The following is a 22495-nucleotide window of genomic DNA, read 5'->3' as shown; positions in this document are numbered from 1 at the left end:
AAGAATTCAACGGTGACTTTTCTTCTTTGAGGTAAAGCTAGAAATTCAGCCCAATTATTATCCATTATCATCTAGCCAAGAGAACATAGTTATCCTTAGTCAAGATACGGCCCCCTCCCATGGCAAAATGCTCTCACAATAGACTTTTGCACTTAAGAATTTGGTCACGTTTTTGTACAGGAAGTTTAACGAAAATTTTTAACCAGTCCATCTGCTTCCTCACATCTGCTTCCCGATGACTACCTCGAAACAATCCTGACACACTGGCTGCCGGGTGAAACCTTCAACAGGATGGCAACATTTATTGGAAACGGTCCAATTTCTCTTTCATGCAATGTTTGACAGGTGAGAAAATCCTCCAACGTTTTGACTGGGATGGTGTGACTAGGAACATAACAGAGTTTGTCTGAAAATTATGTGTCAATACTAAAACTATTCTCTGAAATGGCCATGAAGGAAAAATAAAATAGGAAAAGAGAAAGTTTGTTGCATTGTCTCCTACTTGATAAAACATTCCCACATTAACAGCAATAAGCAAATTAAGGATAAAGTTCAGCCTTCAGCATTAGAGACCACAATAGGATTTTGTTGTTGTTTTTTTTTTTTTTCCTGGACATAAAGGAAACAGGCGTTGAGGAAAAACAGGCATGTAGGATTTTCGCAGGAAACTTCAAACCTCGCTGAAGTTAATTTAGATTCTACATCCTATTATTGTGGGAAGAGATCCACTCAGTTTTCCAGTAACTAAAACACACCGGGTTATCCTAACGTCTCCAAACAACATTCCCAAGAAGCTCGTACTATCTTACAAAAAGTTGCAAACAGCCAGGACTGCTTTACTTGGGGTGGGGGGGAGGAGGAGAATACGAAACTGTTCCACTCACACGCTATTTATTTATTTTCAACAGCCTGCTTACACATAAAATGTCCCGGAGCTAAAAGCGACCAGCTGGGCGGGTTACTTAGCCGCGCTCCTGGGCGAGGTGCCAGAGCTCCTTCCCTTTCCCTACGAAGGGGAAGCCTTCGTACTTTATTCAGTAACGGGGAAAGAAGGAGCCCCGAGCCGCGGAGGAGGTGGGAGGCACGGCGGAGCCTCTCGCCCCCCGGGGGCCGCCGAGCGGGGCAGTTCGGTGCGGAGAGCGGCCGTCCCTCCCGTTCCGCCGCCTCCGAAGGGACGGGGCAGCGGCGGCGGCCGCGGGACCGCGGACACCGCTTCCCCGGCCCCGGGACCGCGGCTCTCCCGCCCGGCCCCGGCCCGGCCGCGCCGCCTCCGGTACTCACCGTCGGCCGGCTCGGGCAGCGTGGAGACCGAGGTCTGGCCCATGGCTTGGCCGGGAGGCGCTCACGCCGCCCGCGGGGCGCGCAGCCTCCGCCGCGGCTGCTCCCGAGGGGACATCCCGGTGCTGGCCGGGCCCGCGCTCCCCGCCGGCTGGCGGGGGGCGGCCGCTCCGGCTGCGGGCCGGCGGCTGCTGCCTGTCATCCCGCCGAGCTGCCCGGACGCCGCCGCGGCCCCGGCCCCCGGCCCCCGCCCCGCTCCGCCCCGGCCCCGCCTCGGCCCCGCCCGGCGGGGGCTGCGCGCCGGGACCGCACCGGCCCCGCGCGGGGCAGCGCCGGGACCGCAGCGGTCTTTAATAAATTAAAACAAACAAACAAACAAACCAAAAACAAAAACCCACACAAAAACACAAAGAAAGACACCAGTTAGTCCAGACGCGGAGTTATTCCCACCCCTTCTCATGCCCTCTGAAAGTACAGGGGAAACGTGAGGCAGCCGCAGGGAGCGATCCCATCGCCCTGCTTGAGGTGCTTTACTGCTGGGAGCAGTTTTCAGGGCTGCGCCGCGGCCACGAGTGGAAGAGGAGTGCCCGGGGCAGGGCATGGGATCCTGACCAGGCTCGTTTGGCTGTGGCTGTGGTCCGGAAAAGTGCCCGACCCTCGCTGCACACACAGGTACATAATCGAAGACAGGACTACTTTTAGTTTTGAAACAAAGGAAACAGTCAAAGGCAGCGGTATCCAGGCAGCGCTCTGCCGTAACAGGTGACGAGAAGGGACAGAATCAATTATCCAAACTCACGGGGAAAACAGACATTGTTACCACTGGTGAAAAAATAGAGAAAAAAAAAGTCGTCTTCTCCCCCCCTCCCCGCCCCCCCCCCAAAAAAAAAAAAAAAAAACAAAAAAACCCTGAGCATCCAATAGCTATTACTATGCAGTATCTAAGAAGAGAGATGCACACATATCACAGAAGGACACTTGAGGCCCACCTAAAGAACATCTATTAGCAAGACATGGTGAAGTTACCATTTCCCAGTGGTCTGGAAATCCTAGAGGAAAATCCTGCAGGGGTTGAAGTGATGTCTGGCCAGCTGATCTTTGTATGACTTGGCACTTTGGTGGTGTTTCAAGAGTTGGAGAAGTGTGCTAGTGTGGGGCCCATAACAAGGACACAAAAGGAGCACAAGAAGTAGCTGCTGCCTGTGTGGTAGGCAGAAGAATTGTGACTGTCAGCTAATACATGGAGAATACAGCAAATGCTAGTCTTCACCTTTTTTTTTTAATAGAAAATAGGTCCTAGTAATTAGCTCTTTTATTTCCTCATTTTATATGATTATGCATTAAATTGCCAGAGGCTCGAGTGTAATAGACTTCTGCTAGGTACTTGATTTAGTAAGAGAAAAAAAAAGTGACTACAGCACAAAATTAATAAAGCACAAGCAGATGAAGAACTAAATGAAAAGCAGATCAATTGTCCAAGCAGCACTAGCATTTAATGAGGAAGTTTATATTGGTGAGCTGCAGGGAGGCTCTTCAGAGTTTTCATCAGGAATCTAGAGAAGTATTATTTCAAACAGCTTTAAAAAGACTAAATAAATCACCACTGGCAGCAATTTTAGAGAGTAAATATTAACAGAGTGATAATGAGAACAAGGCAGTCACAGAGTTATCTGGATTATTTAATAAACTCAGTTTTTTCAAACAAGTAAGCTTTAATAGGGTCAAAAAGAGGAAAAAAAAGTCAGACTTGCAGGATGGAACAACAGAACCTACATGGCCAAGGAATGTATCTTTGAAAGTCACTCCATATAGGAGCTTGGAAAAATTCAACATGAGCTCCTAGAGAGCTAGTGCTTGTAGAAAAGGGACTAATATGTACATACAGCTGTGCAAGTAGAAAAGGGTAGGAAGAAATTCCATTACATTGCTGTGTTTTCATCAGACAAAAAGTGCTGTCCCATATTCAGTGTTGTTGTCTGTCCATTAAAAAGATGCTGTGTGATGTGAGAGAGCTGGAAAGAGATCCACAAGATAAGATGGAATTCGAAGATAAGTCTCCAACAAAAAGTGAGAAAAAAAGCCACCGCACTTGGGAAAGACAGACATGTTGCATTTTAACTTAACAGTGCCCTTGCAAGGAAAGAGCATTGCAACACTCCTGGATGTTCAAGCACTGAAGGAAGGACTCTTTGTCTGACACCCCCAAATCCAGGTTCCACACAAAGCACAGTGTTGAAGACAACCAAGTGGGGTTTATGCAGAGAACCAGGCTGAATTGTGCAGTGGGAGCCAAGGGCACGGGAGATGGCCTAATGGCCCCGTTGTCAACCCAAGCAGAGGCTTCCAGAAGGGCATCTTGTTGTATAGACAACTTCTGCAATTATTTTCTCAGGACCTTTTTTTTTTTTTTTTTTTTCGCATGCAATTTGGCACGTTCATTTTTCTTACCTTGAAAAATTATTTTTAAAGGGCTTGTTTTGAGAAACTTGAGTTACCTCTTTGGAGTCACTTGTAAACAGGAACATAAAAGTGTTCCTGTCTGCCTCTGGTGAATCTCATTAATTTTATCAAAGGAAATTGTGTTCCCCTCCTGCGTAAAAGCCCAGTTTACAATGCAAAAGTGTATACCATCTGTCTGCAATGAGTCACGTGAAGTAATAAAGTCTTCAAAGTCAATTCTTGAGCTAAATAAATGAAATTCAGTTACCACATCCTTCATGTAATTGAAGTAGTTACGATTTTTTGTTTGTTTGTTTAGTTGTTGTGTTTGTTTCTGTCTTTTTCTTCCTAAGTTAATTGATGGTGGCAACTTTCGTCTCTATGAATGGTAAGGGAAATTGGGCTGCTGAAAGAGATATTACACTTCTCATATGTAGAGCTATATATATGCAATTGCCTCCACACAGAAGGGAATATAACATCCTACTGACATTCACATGTGAGCATCCACACGAAATACCCATATTTAATATTTGGTTGTCTGTAGACTTTCAATCTGCAGTATGATAGAGGTGTTCTCATCTGGGCATTAAATTTCTTGCCATGTTGACAGTCAGCATTTAGAACAGTTGAAAATTTAAGGATATAACAAATGATTCTAGCAGGGATTTGAGATTGCAATTACGTAGATAAAATACACCTTTATTTGGTATATTTGTTTTTTAGGGTGTAGATAATCTCATGATAGCTTAGGCTGTATATTTCACTTTGCTTCTAAACAACTTAGAGAAGAAGACACACAAACCGACTTCCAAGGATTTTGCAGTATTTTAGTCTTCTGGGGTTTCTGGAAACCCACAATTCCAAGCAAAGCAAAAACAGGCAGGGGAAGATTAAAGTGAGAATTTCAAGATTAAAAGTTTCATGACCATTTTATCCAGGGCTAGTCTCATGTTGAAGGAAATTCTGCAAAAAGATGCTAAAATATGTGTGTCTTCCATCAGATGGTGAAGCAGCGGTTCAGCTGATGGGTACAAGAGGTGCCAGTAAGTCATGCCAGACTGTTCTGACACAATAGCATCAATGGGGTTCCTGGAACCTGTGTCCCAGTTAGATTTGAGATTTCAGTGCGAATAATAATGTCTGATTGCTTCATGTTACACACACAGCCCTGCTCTTCTTGCCCAAAGTTACTGTGTTGAGTACCGTAGAGAGTACTCTTAAAAGACATTCTGCCAACCCTCAAGAACTGAAATATTCCACCCAAAGGGAAAAAAATAGCCTCTTCATGAAATTTCAGAAGTGTCAGTAGAACTAGAATGTCTCACTTGTTGAAATGGATGATACGAGATCTCTTCATGGAAGATGATGTAAAACTCCCAAATTTTTCTGAAGTCAGAATGACATAACACACACAATAATCTACCTCACATATGAAAGGGTAAATTCCTTCCCCTCAATAAAACATCCAGGACAGGTCTATTTCAACGTGTTTCCTATACTGGGATGATGGATGGCGATAGATGACTTACAGCTTGTAGGTTGTTGATGCCCAGCCTTTACAGTTCTGTAGGCTCGTGTAAAGAGGCGTTTTAGAAAGGCGAAATTATGTTACTATTCTCTCAGTTACCGAGATTAATTTATGGTCCTAAATGTAACAGAAGCTTTGAGGTGGGTCTATCACATTTAATCCCAGGACTGGCAAACATAACAGGACAAGGCTCTTTTCCAGGTGCTTATTAAGAAAAACCAAGAGGATGGCACTGAGTCCAGAGCTGAAATGATACAAACAGGTAATTTCTTCTGTGGTCCACCCACTCACAACTCCTGCCAGGGTGCAGAACTGCTGGAAGACGAGCAGTACTGGCAGGCTGCAGAGCTGAATGGTACAACAAACAAAGCAAAGATTGTGGCATGGAGCAAACACGAGCTAGGTCGTTTTTTTAGTCACGGTCACAGTAAGGTTTGTCACAATGACATTGAATTTGCACCTGCCAGTAGAGAACCTGCAGTTATTAGGGGAGGGTACCACCGCAGTCTCTTTGTTTGAGACTGAAACATCAGCTGTGGTTGAGCAAAAAGCTAGTTCTGTTTTCTGTGAAATCAAATGCAGTTCTTAAACAGGCACTGTCAAAACCAAATCATAGGCCATATTCATGGATTGTGCAGGTATCATATCAGGAATTTAGGGCCATTTCCTTTTAATAACCAGAGACTTTTCCAATAACCCCAGAATACTGTCTCGTTTAAAACATTTAAAAATATTTTTATGTGTTCTCTTTTTTACTTTTAATGGCTTAGCAATGCTGTGTCTTCACCAGTGTCACCTACCAAGTACATGGAAAGAAAAAAGAACTTGAAACCTTCCTTTAAGAGGAGGCTGTTATTTTTGTGAGTGATCATCACCCGTCTTCCTCCCACAAAAACCCCCATTACATATACTGTCTACGTAGTAGAATGGAAGGCAGCTATGCAGAACTGAGAGGAGCTCCTGTAGTTCAGTCTCTAAACTTGGAAGATGAGGTTTCTGAACTTCGGGTCACAGGAGTTAATATGCAAACAAGGGTTATTCTGATCAAAACACACAGCAGACAGTTTTTGGATGAGATTTGCTTGTTCACATTAAGATTGCACTGGGTGATGGGTAGCAAGGCTGTTACCTATGAAGGATCTGAAGGGCTCAGACTGTTTAGTGTTCAGGTGATCTTGACTCCTGTTTGAATGTCTGTTCTTATTTATCCTTACTAGATCTTTGCAATTAGAAGGAGGAAAAACAGCACAGCTGGTCAAACCCATTCCTGGGGATTTGGCACAGACTGGTTTTCTTTCTGCTCACAAATTATCTCCAAATAGATTCTGCACTTACAAACCTGTTTGCTACTCTAAATTATTCACCATAATGGTTTGCAAACCAGTTTTGAACACTGGAAAGCAGGTAAACAATTCATGGCAACAGGAGTTCAATAATTTATGACCCGGGCTTTGTGCTAGGTGCCTTCAGCTGTGGGCCTCTCTTTGTGCTCTCTGACTCAGGGGTTTTACCTGTGCCTGGAGGAAACCTGCATAAAACCACATCAACATGGTTTTAAATGGTTAGTAATGAATGCTTACGGATCTACTTGTGCGGTTTTATCATCTGATCTGTAGCTTTCTTTCACTGTACCCTTTAACTTAAAATTGCTCTTTCCTATATTAAGTAACTGCTTAGCAAGTTGTTCTGGGAATGACTTCTACAGACTTGAACATTTGCGAGTATGTTGAAAAATCTCCATTGTCATTTTAACAACAGATTGCAGTTTCTGTGATACTGTACACACTGGACTTTTAAATTAATTTACATACTGTATGTGGTTGAAAGGCAGAAAATAGAAAGAAAATGGTCCCAACACAAATATTTAGTGAGTCATGAAGAGCAGATCTCTCCTGTGCATAATCCTCCACTGCAGAAACTGCCCTATGCCCCCACTGCGCTTTCTTCCTACATTTCAATTTCTACATGCTTCATCCCCAGCCCGTTCTGTTCCACAATATCTTTTAAAGGTGTTTCCTTTTCTCTAACGTTCCTTAAAGGCAAATTCTAAAACTTTAAGTCCCTCTGAGATTTTAGACCTTTCCCTCCATTCCACACTTGTTGCTAATGTTTGTTTACTTTGCTTGTGATGATCTGGAGTCAGTTCCCTTGCTTTGCTTCATCAAGCCTGGCCAGTGCAGGAACCTTCATTTTCTCACAGGCTCAGAGTACTTCACTAATTATTTGGAGTACTGTTAGTTTCACATCTATTGTTTTAAAAATTATCAGCTGCCTAAAGACTTCTGATATAGGTAGTAGAAGTGGTGCAGTGCAGATTGTGGAAAACTACTTGTGTAATGTTATGAAAGTTAAAAACGAGAAATTAATCAGGCCCATCTGACACAAGTGGTGGTTTTTTGTTTTTTTTTTTTAATTTGAATTTACTTAAAACTAATATAAGAAATGTGTGCTCTTCAGGCTGAGACTCTTGCCTTCTTTAAGAAGGGCTAAGTAGTGCTCATTTGATGCTGGCAAAAGCTACCTTCTGTTTTACTTTAAAGCATCAAGGGGAGCTGGCATACTGGATCACATTATGTGCCTGAGCCTAAATCAGATATTCCTGAAAAACAGGTGAAGAACCCCCCAGTAGGTGACATGGAATATTGCCCAAAGTCTGTAAGGTCCCACCCCAATGCTTAATAATGCAAATGCCACAGTCCTGGTTTAAATTTTAAACCTTGGATTTTCAAAAACGCTCCTACATGTTTCTGACTGTTAGTTGCAAGAACTCTTGATATTAATGTACTTCATACACGACCATTTCCTTTTTGCTTCACACTGACTCCTGGATCCCAGCACCTCCTCTTGTGTGACAGCACAGTGACAGCACAGGACAGAATTTCCTTTCCAGGCAGAAAGTAACCATCAGACATTTTCCAATCAACAGTGTGTTTGTCACCAGATTTCAATTTTGTCCAGGGTTCCAGATTTATGATGAAAGACGAAAAAAGGACTACATTAGAAACTATAAATAGCATTCTGCCTGTCCTAGTTCAAGCCACTGGGGAAGAAGAAAACAGTGGCGTAACAATGACACGTTGGAGTGTAGAGTTCCTCAATAGTCGGGTTTCTGCCAGGTTTTCAAAGGCTTTAGCTGTGGCTAAAGTTTGTATCGGTAGCCACAATAAACAGAATGAACAGGCCCCCTTACTGATACAAGCTGGCATGTCCCCAGCAGAGAAAATGAAGCAGTGCTGCTAAAGGCACCTGGAGGCCTATTCTTACTGCAGGTCACCACCTTTCCTCTCCCACCTCTTCTCTCAAGGCCCGCTGCACCTTGCATTGTGTTCACCAGAGCAGCACCACAGTACTGGATGTCCCTAATCCATCATTTCAAGGAAAGGCTCCTACCAGCAGGACCAATTCCCCCTGGGCATTTTTTCTCTCTCGCGTCTGGACCTAACAGCAGCCCCTGGCTGCCTTCTGGCTGCTGCAGCAAAGCCCAGCTCTCCAGGAGAACTTCTGTGCTCTCCAGCCTGTCCAGCAGTGTCTCCTCACTTCAAGGAAGGCAGCCATGATACTGATCCAGCTGCACTGACCATTTTCCTCAGAAAAACACAGCTTTCTGCTCGTCAGAGCACGTGTGGTGGTTGCTGGCTGTGGCTTTTCCTCTATGTTTCCAAGCTCCTTAATGAATCTCTGCTTTTTGGCACTGAAGCAAAATAAACACATCATTTTGGATGCCTTTGCCAAAAGTATGTACACTTGGAGCAGGTTTTGAATGGCAGAAAGCAAAAGGTTTAATGAAATGTGCAGGCTGCCTAGTTAGAAGTTCCAAAAGAGCCAGAAAATATGAAACTGAGGGTCACAACAGTATCATCAGCCCCAAAGTTGTTCAGATCCTGTGTATTTTCTGGAACACACGGAGGGGACTTAGCAGTAATGTATCCACTACAGCTCTCAACAGGAGAAAACAGTAATAGGAGGCAGCACAGGAACGCAGGATCACTCTTCAGCATGATGGTTACATGCCTACCTCTTTCCTTTCCCTTTCCCTTTCTTTGTCCATTTTTCTTTTCTGCTTATTAACCAATTCAGTGTAACTAACATAGTACAGCAGAGTTTTGCACTGATGCTTCCTAGCCTAGGTGGAGGGGAGAAGACATCCAACAAAAATTTTGGCAGGCGTATTGAATGAAATTTCTCATTTGCTCAAGCCGGTGGTGCGTGCATACCTTGTGCACTTTGGTCCTTTTCAAGTGCATCAGCCTGCCCAAGACTTCAACAACATCCATTTGCTCTTGCTGACTTGAGTGAGAACTGAGAAAACATTTTGAAAATGTTTGACACCGGTGTTCTTCTAGTTCCTCTCCATTCAATTAGATTTTAGAATGAATTCAAATGTATTGCTGGACTATAATTAGCTCTGAAGGACAGAAGGCCATTGGGGACTGGCTCTTTTCTCTTTAAATGGCCAGCTGTAAAGACACTACCTTGAACAATATCCTGAATGCCAGCAAAGTTTCAAACCTGGGCCCATGCCTGACTAACTGCCAAAAATCAGAATCATCTCTGCCTTTGGCAAATCAAAGTCCTTCCCTATGAAGCTGGTTTACTACAGAAATATCTGGATCAAAATGCGAGTTTCAGCCTTTGGTTTCCTTTCACCGTATGTTTCTACTACTGTGAAAATGTGGACTTTTTTTATCCTACTGGGAAAATGCATTTTTTCCACTCTCCCAAGACTCAAAAATATCTGAAAGATTCTCCCTCCAAGCTGAAGGAAAAGAAGGGGGAAAAACTTCACCTTTTGGCAAAGATACAGATGGAAATTTTTTACTCAAAAGAGGATTTTCAAAATAAAATAAAAGAAGCATGTGAAAACAAGGGGTTATAATGGAAACTATTTTCATAGCCAGCCCTAAAGTAAGCACTGCTGTTCCAGAGACACATGGTACTGATGCAAACATTGGTTTGAGGCCAAAACCCCTAGCATGCTAGTGGAATCCGGAAGCACTACAATATTAAATACACCTCAAAATATATGTCAGACATCTCCCCGTGTCTGTTCCACTTATTCTTCACAGCAAGACACCGTACACTTAGTTCATCAGTGGCTGCAGAGTAACAGAATAAAGAGCTGCTGGTGGATGTTCTTTCCTGCACCACACTTGCCGAACAGTCTTCTGGAAGGCCTGGGCTTATTATTCCCATTTTGCAAATACTGAGCCAATATCCACTTTCCATCTGCAGCACTTACACAGCATCTATTATTATAGCATGTGAGCACCTCTTGCTGGTCCTAGGGAAGTGTTGTTATCCCCAAGGTACCATTTCCACGTTTCATTTGGGGTGATGGGAGGAGGGAGTGTGCTACAAAAGGAGTGAGGGCATCCTGCTCAGCTGCACTCCTCATTGGCAGATTCTTTCTCCTATTCGTTTGCCTGCTTCTTTCAGATGCTACAAAGCAGTTGTCCTGGCCCTGGACAGTTTTCTGTCATGGAAAATCCCCTTTGTCTGCTCTGGTGAGACCCCAGCTGGATTACTGTGACTCACTCAGCACATGAATGACATGGACCTGTTTGAACAAGTCCAGAGCAGGGCCATGTAGATGATTAGAGCCCCTCTCCTGTGAATACAGGCTGAGAGAGCTAGGGTTGTTCAGCCTGGAAAAGAGAAGGTTCAGGGACACCTTATAGCACCTTCCAGTACGTTAAAGGGGACCTACAAAAGAGCTGAGAGGGAACTTTCCACAAGAGTATGTGGAGATGGGGTAAGGGGACAATGGCTTGAATCTGAAAGGAAGTAGGTTTCGATTCCATATCAGGAAGAAATCCTTCATTGTAAGGATGGTGAGACACTGGAACAGGTAGCCCAGAGAGCTGGTACGTGTCCTATCCCTGAAAATATTTAAGGCTGGACAGAGTTCTGAGCAACCTGATCTAGCTGAAGATGGCCCTGCTCATTGCAGGGGGGTTGGACTAGATGACTTTTCAGAGGTCCTTTCCAGTCCAAGGTATTCCATGATTATTTTTGCACCTGCCATGATTATAGCTGTGGTGCTTGGCCTACATCTTTGCTGATCTGTAAGAAAGCCCGCAACCAGTTACAAGTGTCCAAAACAAAGGCATAAAATGAATCTCCTGCTTTTGTGCAGACTGTCTTCCCTGCAGATTTGAGGCTTTCGCTTGCAGTTCTTGGCTCTCAGTGAAATGCACACACTGTCACTTTTCCAAGGAGTAGGGCTGGTGCAGCACCCCCCTTTCTACCTGCATTCCCCAGGGTTTTAACAGGAAAGCGATGTCTCCTCCCTGCTGGCTCTGTCATGGTCTGGATGGCTGCAGAGACACACCAGCACCAGCAGAGCACTGACTGAGGTTGCTTCTTCTCCACCTATGTGCCTGCCCCAGCTCCCCACAACGCCCTTCATGAAGAGGATCCACAGGGGTCACAAAGAGCAGCCAGAGGCAAGCAAGCGAGGCTGGCAGAGCTCACAGCTCCTCACAGATTCACAGCACCTCCAGAACGGGAATGTGTTCTGTGGGCGCTGGCCTTGGTGGCTGTGCAATGTCAGAAAGGTATGACTGGTTCAAAGATACCATCAGATCCAATTTCATGCTAAGGTGCACACCATGCACCTCTCTGCCCTCCCAAGCACTTGTTTGGGGTTTGGTTTTGAACCTTCAGAAGCAGCTGATTGGAGGTAGCTGTCTTTGCCAGAGGTTTTACACACCCCTTGTTCCTAAAGCCATCCTTGATGTTGGGAAACTTATCATCCCTTTTTAACTTCTGTATGACCAAGTGTGCATGGCTGTGCATAGGTAGGGCTGAAAAGGGTTGGCTTTTGCACCCTTTCCAGGGTGCTGTAGCAGAATTCTCATCTGGTAACCTGCTAGCATCTCCCTGGTAAGGGCTGCTTTTAGTGAGACAGAAAGCCTGGGGAGGTTGGCCTCCAGCTCCTCCTGTGTGCGTGGCATTTGGTCTTTACACGGTGATTGTATAAATCAAGTGTCAATCTCTGAGTCTCATTTTGCTATTTAAATCCTCGTGTGTCATTCGCTGACTTGCTGGTGGCCAGGGGAGCCCAGCATGCTTTAACCACGCTAGTGCTGGGGTTCTTTTTTGTCCTGATTTATTTCAGGTTCATTCGGTTGCAAACCCACACATAAGGAAACTAAAACAATTATATTAAATAAGGCAAAAGTGGTTCTTGGGAAAAGTGCTTTTAACAAGATGAAACATCAATATTACACATTTTTCCAATCTGCTTTTTTAATACAGCAGATTGTTAATGCAGCAATGTTAATTTAGTTAGTTCAAATGAAAAAAATTCATTAAATTAAAATTCAGCAACACCAGAGCCAGATGGGCTACAGGGGCAGAAATGCATAGACTTTTAAAGCTACTGTAAATGTAATATTATTGTTTTCTACTACAATCCAATTAAATTGGGCTGACAGAAGAAATGCCCAGGAAGATAGCTTCTCTGTGAGGAAAAATCCATTTAAAAGAAATCGTACATCAGATGTTTTCATGGTTCTGTGGCTCACTGAATTACATCCCAGTACAGAAACAGCAAAGCTGATGTGGGAGAACCAGTAATAAGACCTTTGCTGGTGTGTCACCTACTGGGAGAAAAAGGACTTAATTTCACAGTGCATTTTGCAAGTATTTGACTGTAGAAAACATTAACCCAAGAAGACCCCTTGTGAAAGGAAGAAAATACGCATTTCTGAAAACACGACCTACTTGGGGGGCCCTCGTGGTCCCTTCCATGGTCCCTGGTAGCTCCGGGAGCCAGGAAGCAATGCCCAACTCCCTCTAAAACTTCATGTGGGTGCAAGGCACAGCCCCATGCCATGCAGGAGTGCCTTCATGTGCACTGCAAATAGCTTGTACTGGGCTCTCTGCATGGAAGACAAACGCATTTTGTTGTGGGGTATGACCCACAAAATCGGGCTTGGCATTATTTTCTGTAAAGTCACTTGGGGAACTGTGCTAGATGATGATAAAAAAAAAAAAAGGTACCCTGCATAAGACACCCACACCCACTCCATTTCTCTTTTTAAACAGTTACCCTTTCCAGAATACCTGAGACATTTCCTTGTATGCTAGCTGTGTGCCACAGTAAAAAGCTGTTTCCCCCAAAATCAGTAAGCAGAGGTCTATAAAAAGTCTCACCTACATAGTGATGGAGCAGAACAAGGGGCACCCTGAAGCATTCTCAAGCACAGATCCCACTCACTTAAACTACTAAAATACAACACAAGATGTCTTCACAGTTTCCCATGAACTGCACAGTAATTATGAACCACAACCTTGACTCACACATGGTGATAAAACCCAGTGCCTGTAAATCTGTGAATGTAGCTGGCAGTCATAAAGTAAATTATGTGGAGGTCAGGTCAATGGTCCTTTCTATGTTTATTTCTCTTATTTAATGGTCCATTGCTGGAGACAGACTGAGAACTTTCAGAATGTTTTACAATGTATTTATGCAACCAAGAAGTGTGTCCTGTGCTTTCCATCCCCATTATCCTGACATACTGAACATAAATCAGAGGGCAGTAAGCAGATTAACATCTGAGGAAAGCACAGAGCACTTTTTAGATTTTTTAATAATGTATACAGAGAAAAAACCATCTTCCTTTCTACAGCAGCCCTTAAGAAAGATCACCTTTTGGTTAAGGGACAAATTAGGGCCACCTTCATTTTGTGCAGCTGAATTTCACAAAAGCTCAATGTCCCAGCATGGGACATCTGGATCCAGGCAGACTTCCATTCAATTCAAGACAAAGTGTGGTTAAAATAATATTACATTGTCAGGGGTCAGATCACTGCAGCTCAAGCTAATAAAAGTAAAATTTTTTTAACGTACGGAGACTTAACCCTTGCTCAGCACTCAGTACCCACTCCTGGCCTCACAAGGCAGGTTGTGTTTAAGTAAAATAATTCAAAAAGTGAATGCATTTACAGTTAGGCCTAAATCCATGTATAGATATGTGAAACGGATGCAAGTCACTTGCATGCTGTTCCAGGTAAAAAACCACAAATTTTCCTGTATGGCCAGCATCACTGAAAACCTTCTCAGTGCACGGACAGTTGTGTTAAACCAACCTATTAATCCTACAAAATTTTTAGAAGTCTGAATAGGAGTTCCAGCAGCGGGACAGTTCAAATCTATGGACTGGAAGAGATATAGAAAGGAAAACACAATAAAGATGTCTATTTACCAGTCTAATAGAGAGAGAAAGAAAAAAATCTGCTTTTTAAGGTATTTCATCATTAAACTAGTAGATGAAACACCTCAATAAAACTAGCAGTTTTATTAAACTAGTATGGTGCTAGTAACCTATTCAAATCAGGCATTTCCTTATGATATGATAAATATGAGGTAGTTTTATAAATAATTGGCCCATCAAATTAACTAATATGAGACAACTGGATCCACAATTCATGCAAGGCCTTTTTTGTTTGTAAAAGTTGTCTAGCAACATTGGCTAACTAATGGACCATAACACTTTAGTAAGAAAAACCCATACATTTTCTGAAGTTTTCTTAGGCTTGGGTGTTAATTTTTACACAGAAAGTAATTTGTCTGACTGCAAACTGCTCCAAAGGACATGACATTACGCAGCTCTCAGGTTATTGCTTGCTAAGAGCTGAGTCAGCCTAAAGGACAAAAGACAGCCCAGGATACGGGGGACCTTCTCCACAGACAGAACATTTCCGTGCACACGCCAGGGGTCTGCTGCCAACAGCCCGGCACTGAACTGCCAAAAGGAGCCGTCATTCTGCTCCTCTCTGGGGCTCTTTCACTCAGGTCACTACAACGTGTTTCACTGACAGTGAGTTTTACACCTAATATACTACAAATTTGCTGGTGCAGTCGAGACCTCTAACGCTCGAGCACATGTGCGATGAAGCAGCCACATAGGAGCTCTGGGACTCCTGGTTTTCCCTGGCAAGGCGCTTGATTGGCATTTGTACTGGCTCAAATACCGTGCGAGGACCTGGGCTGTGTATTTTTCACACACACAAAAAAACCTTACCCCCATTATAACTGCTTTCAAGCCCCTGTTAAAGCTGTCCTACCTACATCAGGCTGTGACCTTTTAGAGAAAAGATTTGTCAATATCACTGACAAATTAAAAAATAGGAGAAAAGAAAGCAAACACTGTGTCTTCTTAGGCATAAAATCCATTTCTTCCTGGAAACTTCCAAGTTTTGAGAGTTACAACAAAGTTCCATGTGCTCCACCTTATCCAATTCTCTTTCTTGTGCATTTTATTGACCCTTAGAAAGCTGGCATGTTTTATCACATTAGAATTCAATGTAAGAAACCTGAACACGTGCTCATGCTTCACTGCTCAGTGGTTATTAGAATAATCTGCAGGAAACAACATCACAATAGGGCATTGTTTGTGAATGTGAGCAAAAGGTTACAAGGAAAGCGTGCACGCAGAGCTGACTCCTTGGCTCCCATTCCCTTTGCTATGAGGAATGCACGTGTTGTGTGTGGTGGCTGCTTCCACCACGGTCAGTCTCTTCTGCATCCCAGGGGAGACGAAGGTACAGCAAGAGCGCATTTATCCTGAAAACACGGAGTAGCTGGAGATGTGCTCCGTGGGAGGTGACCAGCTATGGCATAAAGCAAACCTCAGGCTCCTCCTCATTGCAATATTTGAGTACCCCGCAGTACCCAGCAAACAGATCTGCAACAGGCATAATACAGGAATACATTTGTGAGAAATCATTTCCTTTAACCAAAATTTGCTTGAATCCACAAAATCTCAGATCCACAGTCCTCAACGCCCTCCTTCATTGCTGCCCAGCCACAAAGGCACCAGAATGATCTGTACACTGGAGCTTTCCTCCTTGCTAACTAAACATTCCCCTGGGAGTACCACCACAGCTGTGGGCACTGCAGCAATGCCCTGCTAACGCTCACACTGCTGGAGAAATAGTGCCCAGTCCCTTTTGAAGAGTGCCAGAGAGTCATGAAGGCTGTGCTTGTTGAGGAGCCTTTTCAAGTGACGTGGGGCTGTCCAGAGAAGGCACGTTTGGGGAAAAAGAGTATCCTCTCTCCTAATTCCCAAGAGATAAGCTTAGATATCACAGTGCTGGGTAGTGAGGCTGTCTGTCATCTGTGCCACAGGGGCTCTATTTCCAGCCTAAATCCCACACAACACCAACATTTATTTAGATGGAAAGACCCTTTCTGTCCATCCATGTAATAGCTTGGGCAGGACACAGAACAGTTTGGGGGGTGGTTCTTGACTCAGTATTGTTTTCTGCTTGAAGGGATTAATTCCTGCTTCTCTGACTTTCCAGTGACAGAAATAACCTGATCTTTTTGCTGGTATAGTACCAGTATTTGAGGACTTTTATCCTGCCAGCTGGGATTAAGGGTACTGGTGGCATTTTTGCATGGAGAATAAAGTACTGTTAGCACAGTGGCATAGGGCTGGGCTCTTGTTTCTAGTTCTCCTTTCAAAAAAACCCCAAACCCAACAAAACAAAACCAACCAACCAACCAAACAAAACCCCCACAAAAAACAACAACAACAAAAAAACCCCCAACCACCTTCTGCATTTTAAGTAGGTGCAGAGAAGGACAGATGAGGGCCCTCAGCAGCAGGCTGTATTATCATATACACAGTCTATTTAAGGCCTAATGAACTGCTTGTTATTTTAGGCACTGTGGAGTTTGCAGACACTGTCTGCCTCCTCCAATGACAGCATTCACCCTCACCACAACCCACTCTGCTGCTTCCAGCTCTTTTGTCCCAGAAGGCCTCTTCTGGCAGGGGTGCCCTGTGGTGTAGGATCCTTAGCTGCCACACAAAGAATGACATAAAAAACTGAAGGGCATCATGATTTAAAAGACTTGATTAGAAAAAAAAAAGAAAAAAAACCCAAAAAACTATCTCTCTCTCTGGAGTACAAAGGAGAAAGTCACAGCACCTGCACAAAGCAACAGTAGTAAGACTGGAAAGTGTTGCCCTGCAGTTTGAAGAGCAGCAGCAGTAACCTAAAAGCCAGCTTTAGCCAGTGAAACCTCCCTGCTAGTTGTAGCACCCAGGCAGTGTTTAACCATGGTCTTCTCTGCCGCTGTTTAAGAGTTTCAGCTACACTGCCAGGCTGACAGCAGCACTGAGAAACGAGGATGGTGCCTGATTTCAGAGATGTGGAATAATGCCAGAATCTGCCCCTCCATTGGTGTGAGCGGATATAAATGACTTAATTGGTTCTGGCTTACCCCCACCTGCCCCCCTGGCTAGTACTTAGCACCTGAAATGAACATGAGTTAATGCTTTGTACAGGATCTCTGGCTGGTGCTGACTCTGGGGTGATGAGAAAGAATTAAACATCTTTCATTTAACTACCTCTGCACTGAAAAGCAGTATAATGGGCTTCATTTCAACAAGCTTTTCTGGTGCTGAGAAGGCAGGACAGCCAAGGCTTGTGTGTGCCAGAGATGCCGTTCTGTTGTGTCCGACAGGTGGCAATTAAGGCAGAAGCAGCAAGATCCTGCGGTAACAACGCCTTTATTAAAACTGGAAGGAGAAATTCTGAGTGTTGATTAGGAAGCAAGATGCTGGAGGCTTTCTAGCACCTGGGACCCTTCATTTCCAGCCTTCTTAGCAGTCTGTCTGATCTAAGTTGTGCACTATAGTTTTTCACTTGTGCTACTTAAGTCACCTTCCTTTTCCAAATTTGAAATAGATTCAGCATCACCAATGGCCAGTGTTTTAATCTAATACAGATACACCCAGACATGTTAATGTAGACATATATTGTTGTTGCCAACAATATACCTCTACAGAGAGATCTCTGTGATATTTATTAATAAAGGGGAACTAAGAGGTCCAAATTAGTATTTTCCAGTAAGAAACAATGAAACAATATGTAGGATTTTTATAGTTAGAAAACTGCAAAGGAATTTTAGGGTTAGGTGCAAAGGAGATTCAGAATTACAAAATTTTCTTTTACAGTAGTGTGGAGGAATCATCAGAGTGATCACTCTGCAGTGATCAGTATGCATTGTCACAAGGCTTCCTGAACCCTCCTCAGATTTTTGTGTTTCAAGGAAGACATGGGACACCAAAGATTATTTAGCATCCCAGAAGCAGTCACTCCAGTGCTCCAACTAGAGCAAGACAGCACCCTCCAATGTTGCAAATACGTGTAAGAGTGTCTCAGCTCTCTGAGCCAGAGCTCATCAGTTGCACATGTGCTTCCAGCATAACGCTATTATGCCGGTATTTTTGAAAATCACTGCCTCTCAACATGGAGCCTCCCCATATGTAACGATGATCTAATTAGTCTTGTCCCTGATTATATGGCCTTTCCTTTGTCCATACCGAATGCATTCCTTTCTTGCCTAAACATAACTTTTTTCTTGCTAGTCAGTGCCAGTAGCATCATACAGATGGAGCAAAGGACCAGTTCTTGCTGGATACCTCCTGAATCTCACCCGAGTGACAGCAATTCCCAAACCACATTTGTATTTTGAGACATGGCATTTGGGCACAGAAGAACCCATCTGATACACAGCGTATAGGTTATGCATCGCTTTAGTTTCTACAAATCAGAACCAAGTCAAGTATCTTCTCGTGCAGCAAGATAGATGTATGAAATATCTCCCTCAAACCTGTTTTTCCTCCAACCCATGTTAATCGAAATTATTTGTATTCAATCTCTTAATTCTTTCTGGCTCAGTCTCTGTATCATCTGTTTCACATTTTTGCCTGGGACTGATGTCAAACTCACTAGCTAATGCTTATGAGTCTACCTCATTTACTCTTTTTAAAAATTGCTGCAAGGCAGATTAATAATAATTTCTCCTAGAGCATGCAATTCTCTCATAAGGGAGACCAAGGGGTTACATTGTGAACCTTACCTGGTTAACTTCAGAATGTTCCTAAGCCCAGGCAACTCATTGCCTTCCCAGAACACAAACAGAAGGCCGGAAAGCTGTGCCAGCTCCATCTCTGGGCTGCAAAACAAATGTCAGCTCTGTGCCTTCGTGTGGCCAACTGTTTGCAGCTCTTTTGCAGTACTCTCCCTACTCACCACTACTACAGACTAACACACATTGCAGCAGGCTGGGACCTCCCTGCCTCCCTGCCATACTTGCGTCCCTCCTACACATACAGGAAAGACACACCTGGCCCAGCATTCCATCTCTGAGAGCCTCTAAAGCCCTGCAAACTCGCTACAGGCTCCGCGCAGCGGCTGAACGTCGCCCATGCCGGTCAGTCCTCCACACGCTGAGGAGCGCGCCGGGAATCGTCTTTGTTCCTTTGTGTTTGCAACGTCTCTTGACCTGCATAAAGCACGTGATGCAGCCATCCATAAATATCATGAGAACACAGCTTGTTCTATAAATGAACACGTAATGGAATTTGATTTAGTATAATGAAATAGGAGGAAAATATTGGGAGCAAAGTGGAAATGTTGATGTGCTTGAGGATGGTAAATATCTTGGACTAGTCACCTTTAACAGAGCAAAAGCTGAAATAGGTTAGGGGCCACTTCTCAGCTATGGGAATCCTTTCATATCTGTGTAAAGGATTTCTAATTTCTCCCATTTGGGTCCAGCTGATGCTACCAGGGAGTTGGCAAGCAGGCAAAGCATGGAGTATGTGAAAAGTTTCTTTGCTTTAACCCTTAGCTGAGAAGCCCAGTTTGATACAGGTGTTTTCTCATGATTTTGTTTCTGTTCCTACAAACCGAGCTACTGTTAATATCTCCCCTACTCCCTCTTCCAAATAGTACGAGACAGCCAATGGGTGATCCCTGTTGGAAACAATCTAAAACAGCAATGCATACACTGCACTGACTCAGAAGACTCCGACAAACCCTGGATTTGAGCACAGCAACCTACTTTCATGGCATCAGTCGCAGAACTGGAGCTCTGGTGTGCAGTGCATAGCAAGATAAAGGGAAGTACAGAACGTAAGCGCTCCAAATTCCTCTGCAAAGCCACGGGAAAGCTTTATGGTTGCCAAGCTACTAATATCGTCAAAATACTTTTTTTCCTTTTTCATTCTGCCCATAATACATTGTGACTGTGAAAACAGGCAGAAGGAAAAAAATTAAATGAAAAAATAAAAGAAAATAAAAAATAAATAAAATAAATAAAATAAAATAAAATATAAACCCCAGTCATGCAAATTCACACCGAGCATGCAGACCAGCATGAAAATGTGCAAGTGAAGGGGACCACAGGAGCTATGAGGACCAATCCAGCATGGCAGCAGGCAATGATGCTTTGCTGTGGGAAGCACCACTCCTGCATCCTGCAGATACTTAGGTGCTCTCCTGAGAAGCTGTAAAAGGCAAAGCTGTGAAAGACTAGTGTGGCATGCCACAAGCAGAGAAAAGGAAAGCCTGAGGTCATACAACTCAACCCACCATGTGCTGAGAAATTTATTTGTGGCGCTTTTCAGGCCACGCACATCAGCTGTCATGGTGGCAACCCTCTTCTCCATCAGCAGTCTGATCAACTGCGTGAGGTTGCACTTACTGCCTGGGGGGAAAAGCTTAAAGGCAGAGCAGAGGAAAAGGAGATTATGGCAAGAGGCAGCAATGACACAAATATGTAGTTAAATGCTGATCTGAAAAGGATTTTGACTCCTGCCTTCCCCTTGCACACCCTGAGGGTGCTCCTTTGAAACGGACACACAACTTGTCTGCACCTGAAAGATGTACACAAACACTTGGGAGCCAGCTGCTCTACAAGGGGAAAAAAGCTAAATTTGCCCTCAGAATTTCAAATTTTGCTTAAAAAACACCCCAAAGAATTCTAGCTATGGTTGCAAGCAGCAATGAGGGAACTTGGGGCAATCTTGTCCCCAGATTTGCAAGCTGTTCCACAAAGCAGCTAACAGTGCTTCTCTGTCACAACACGCAATGGGACTGCAGGGAGAAGCAGACCTCAAGACTTCACTGAAGCACACACAGCATTACAGTGGAGAAACGCTGCCCTCAGAAAAGTGTTCTTAAACCACAGCTGCACAAACTGCCTCCTTGGCTTAAGTGGCATATCATCGGCTTCTTCACCTGCAGTGCAGAGTAAAGCCGTAGGCAGGCTACCACCTGAGAGAGGAAGGGGACCCCACAATCATCCTTCTTATTCCTCCCTGGGAGAAGATACCATATTGGGAAATAACACTGGCTCTACTCTTTCTCTTCCAGCAGCTCAAAATAAGACTTTAATGGTGCTGAGCACTACGTCTGCTTTGCCAGTTTTATACCTTCCTGCTCCTCTTTGCAGTCAGGCCTCCTGAGATACAGTATAAGAGAATATACATGACACTTGGAGAACTTGAGGGTTTGCAAATGTGAAAGAAACTTGTGTGAAAATGAAGAGTTTTGTGTAGAGCTACTTCATGTCCTCTAGTATTTGAGCTAAAGAATTGTCTTGGGGTGACAATACCCACAGCTAAAACAAGGAACACTGATAGACATTACATTATTTTGAGGACAAGAAAATAATACAAAGCCCTGCTTGTCACCCTTTGATGTTGTTAAGTAAACTGTTCATCTTCAGGGACCTCAAAATCTTGCTCAAGACTTCATCACATTTACTTTTGCCCTAGAACCTCCTGCATGTCGGTAAAAAAAATATTATTTTTTTTCCCCCCACTACCTAGACTGTCTAGCCTCAGGAAGTGCCAAGATGCCCTCGCATGGCAGTGTGTAACGTTCTAAATAAGGCAGGTAATTCATCAGGGTGGATGGCACCTCCAAAACTGTGGGCAGGGGCAGGCTCTGTTTCCATCAGTGAACAGCACAGAGCTGAAAGATCCTCCAGCTCGAGCTAGAACAGCTGCGTCCTGAGCTGGTGCAAGAGCCCGCATCCCATCTAACCCCAGCTGGCTCGCCAGTCGGGCTCCAGCCCCCAGTGCTGATGTGACTGTGCTGTTTAGGGGCTCAGATTGATGTCCGCTGGGCAAAAGGCACCACACCATATCAATGTGCTCAGAGCTGCCTCAAGGACCTCCTGTCACCCCAAGGAGACACAGCCCTCATGGGCTACCAAGGGAGAGAACAAACAAACAAAAACCCCATTGCCGAGTTTTGGAGAAAAACTGAGAAAAACTGACTCTACCACGGCTTCCCACTTCCCCTTCTAACCCCAAAGCCATCGTTGTTCCTAAATTCTGTGGTGCTTTATGCCTCTTGAAGCCACTCATGCCAAAGTAAACAGCTACTTCAACCTCTTGCGGGTGCCTTAAGCCATTTTGTAGGAAATGC

The 22495-nt window shown here is 44.1% G+C and overlaps 1 protein-coding gene across 6 annotated transcripts in view; it reads right to left on the bottom strand.

Annotated features, from left to right (window-relative positions):
• PHACTR2 (phosphatase and actin regulator 2) overlaps positions 1–22495 on the bottom strand; it is a 133180-nt gene that overhangs the window by 74554 nt on the left and 36131 nt on the right. For 2 of the 6 annotated variants that reach the window (XM_040058260.2, XM_040058263.2), the window contains exon 1: positions 1282–1409. The exons of the other annotated variants lie outside the window; for them this stretch is intronic. In XM_040058260.2, the coding sequence (XP_039914194.1) occupies positions 1282–1324 (43 nt within the window). In that variant the 5' untranslated portion in view covers positions 1325–1409. Of the gene's footprint in view, positions 1–1281; positions 1410–22495 lie in introns of those variants that run through there. 6 annotated transcript variants of the gene reach the window in all.

The sequence above is a fragment of the Hirundo rustica genome, chromosome 3, assembly GCF_015227805.2.
Source record: "Hirundo rustica isolate bHirRus1 chromosome 3, bHirRus1.pri.v3, whole genome shotgun sequence".
Lineage (NCBI taxonomy): Eukaryota > Metazoa > Chordata > Aves > Passeriformes > Hirundinidae > Hirundo > Hirundo rustica.
Note: the sequence above shows the minus strand (reverse complement) of the source record. Positions and strands in the feature narration are given on the sequence as shown.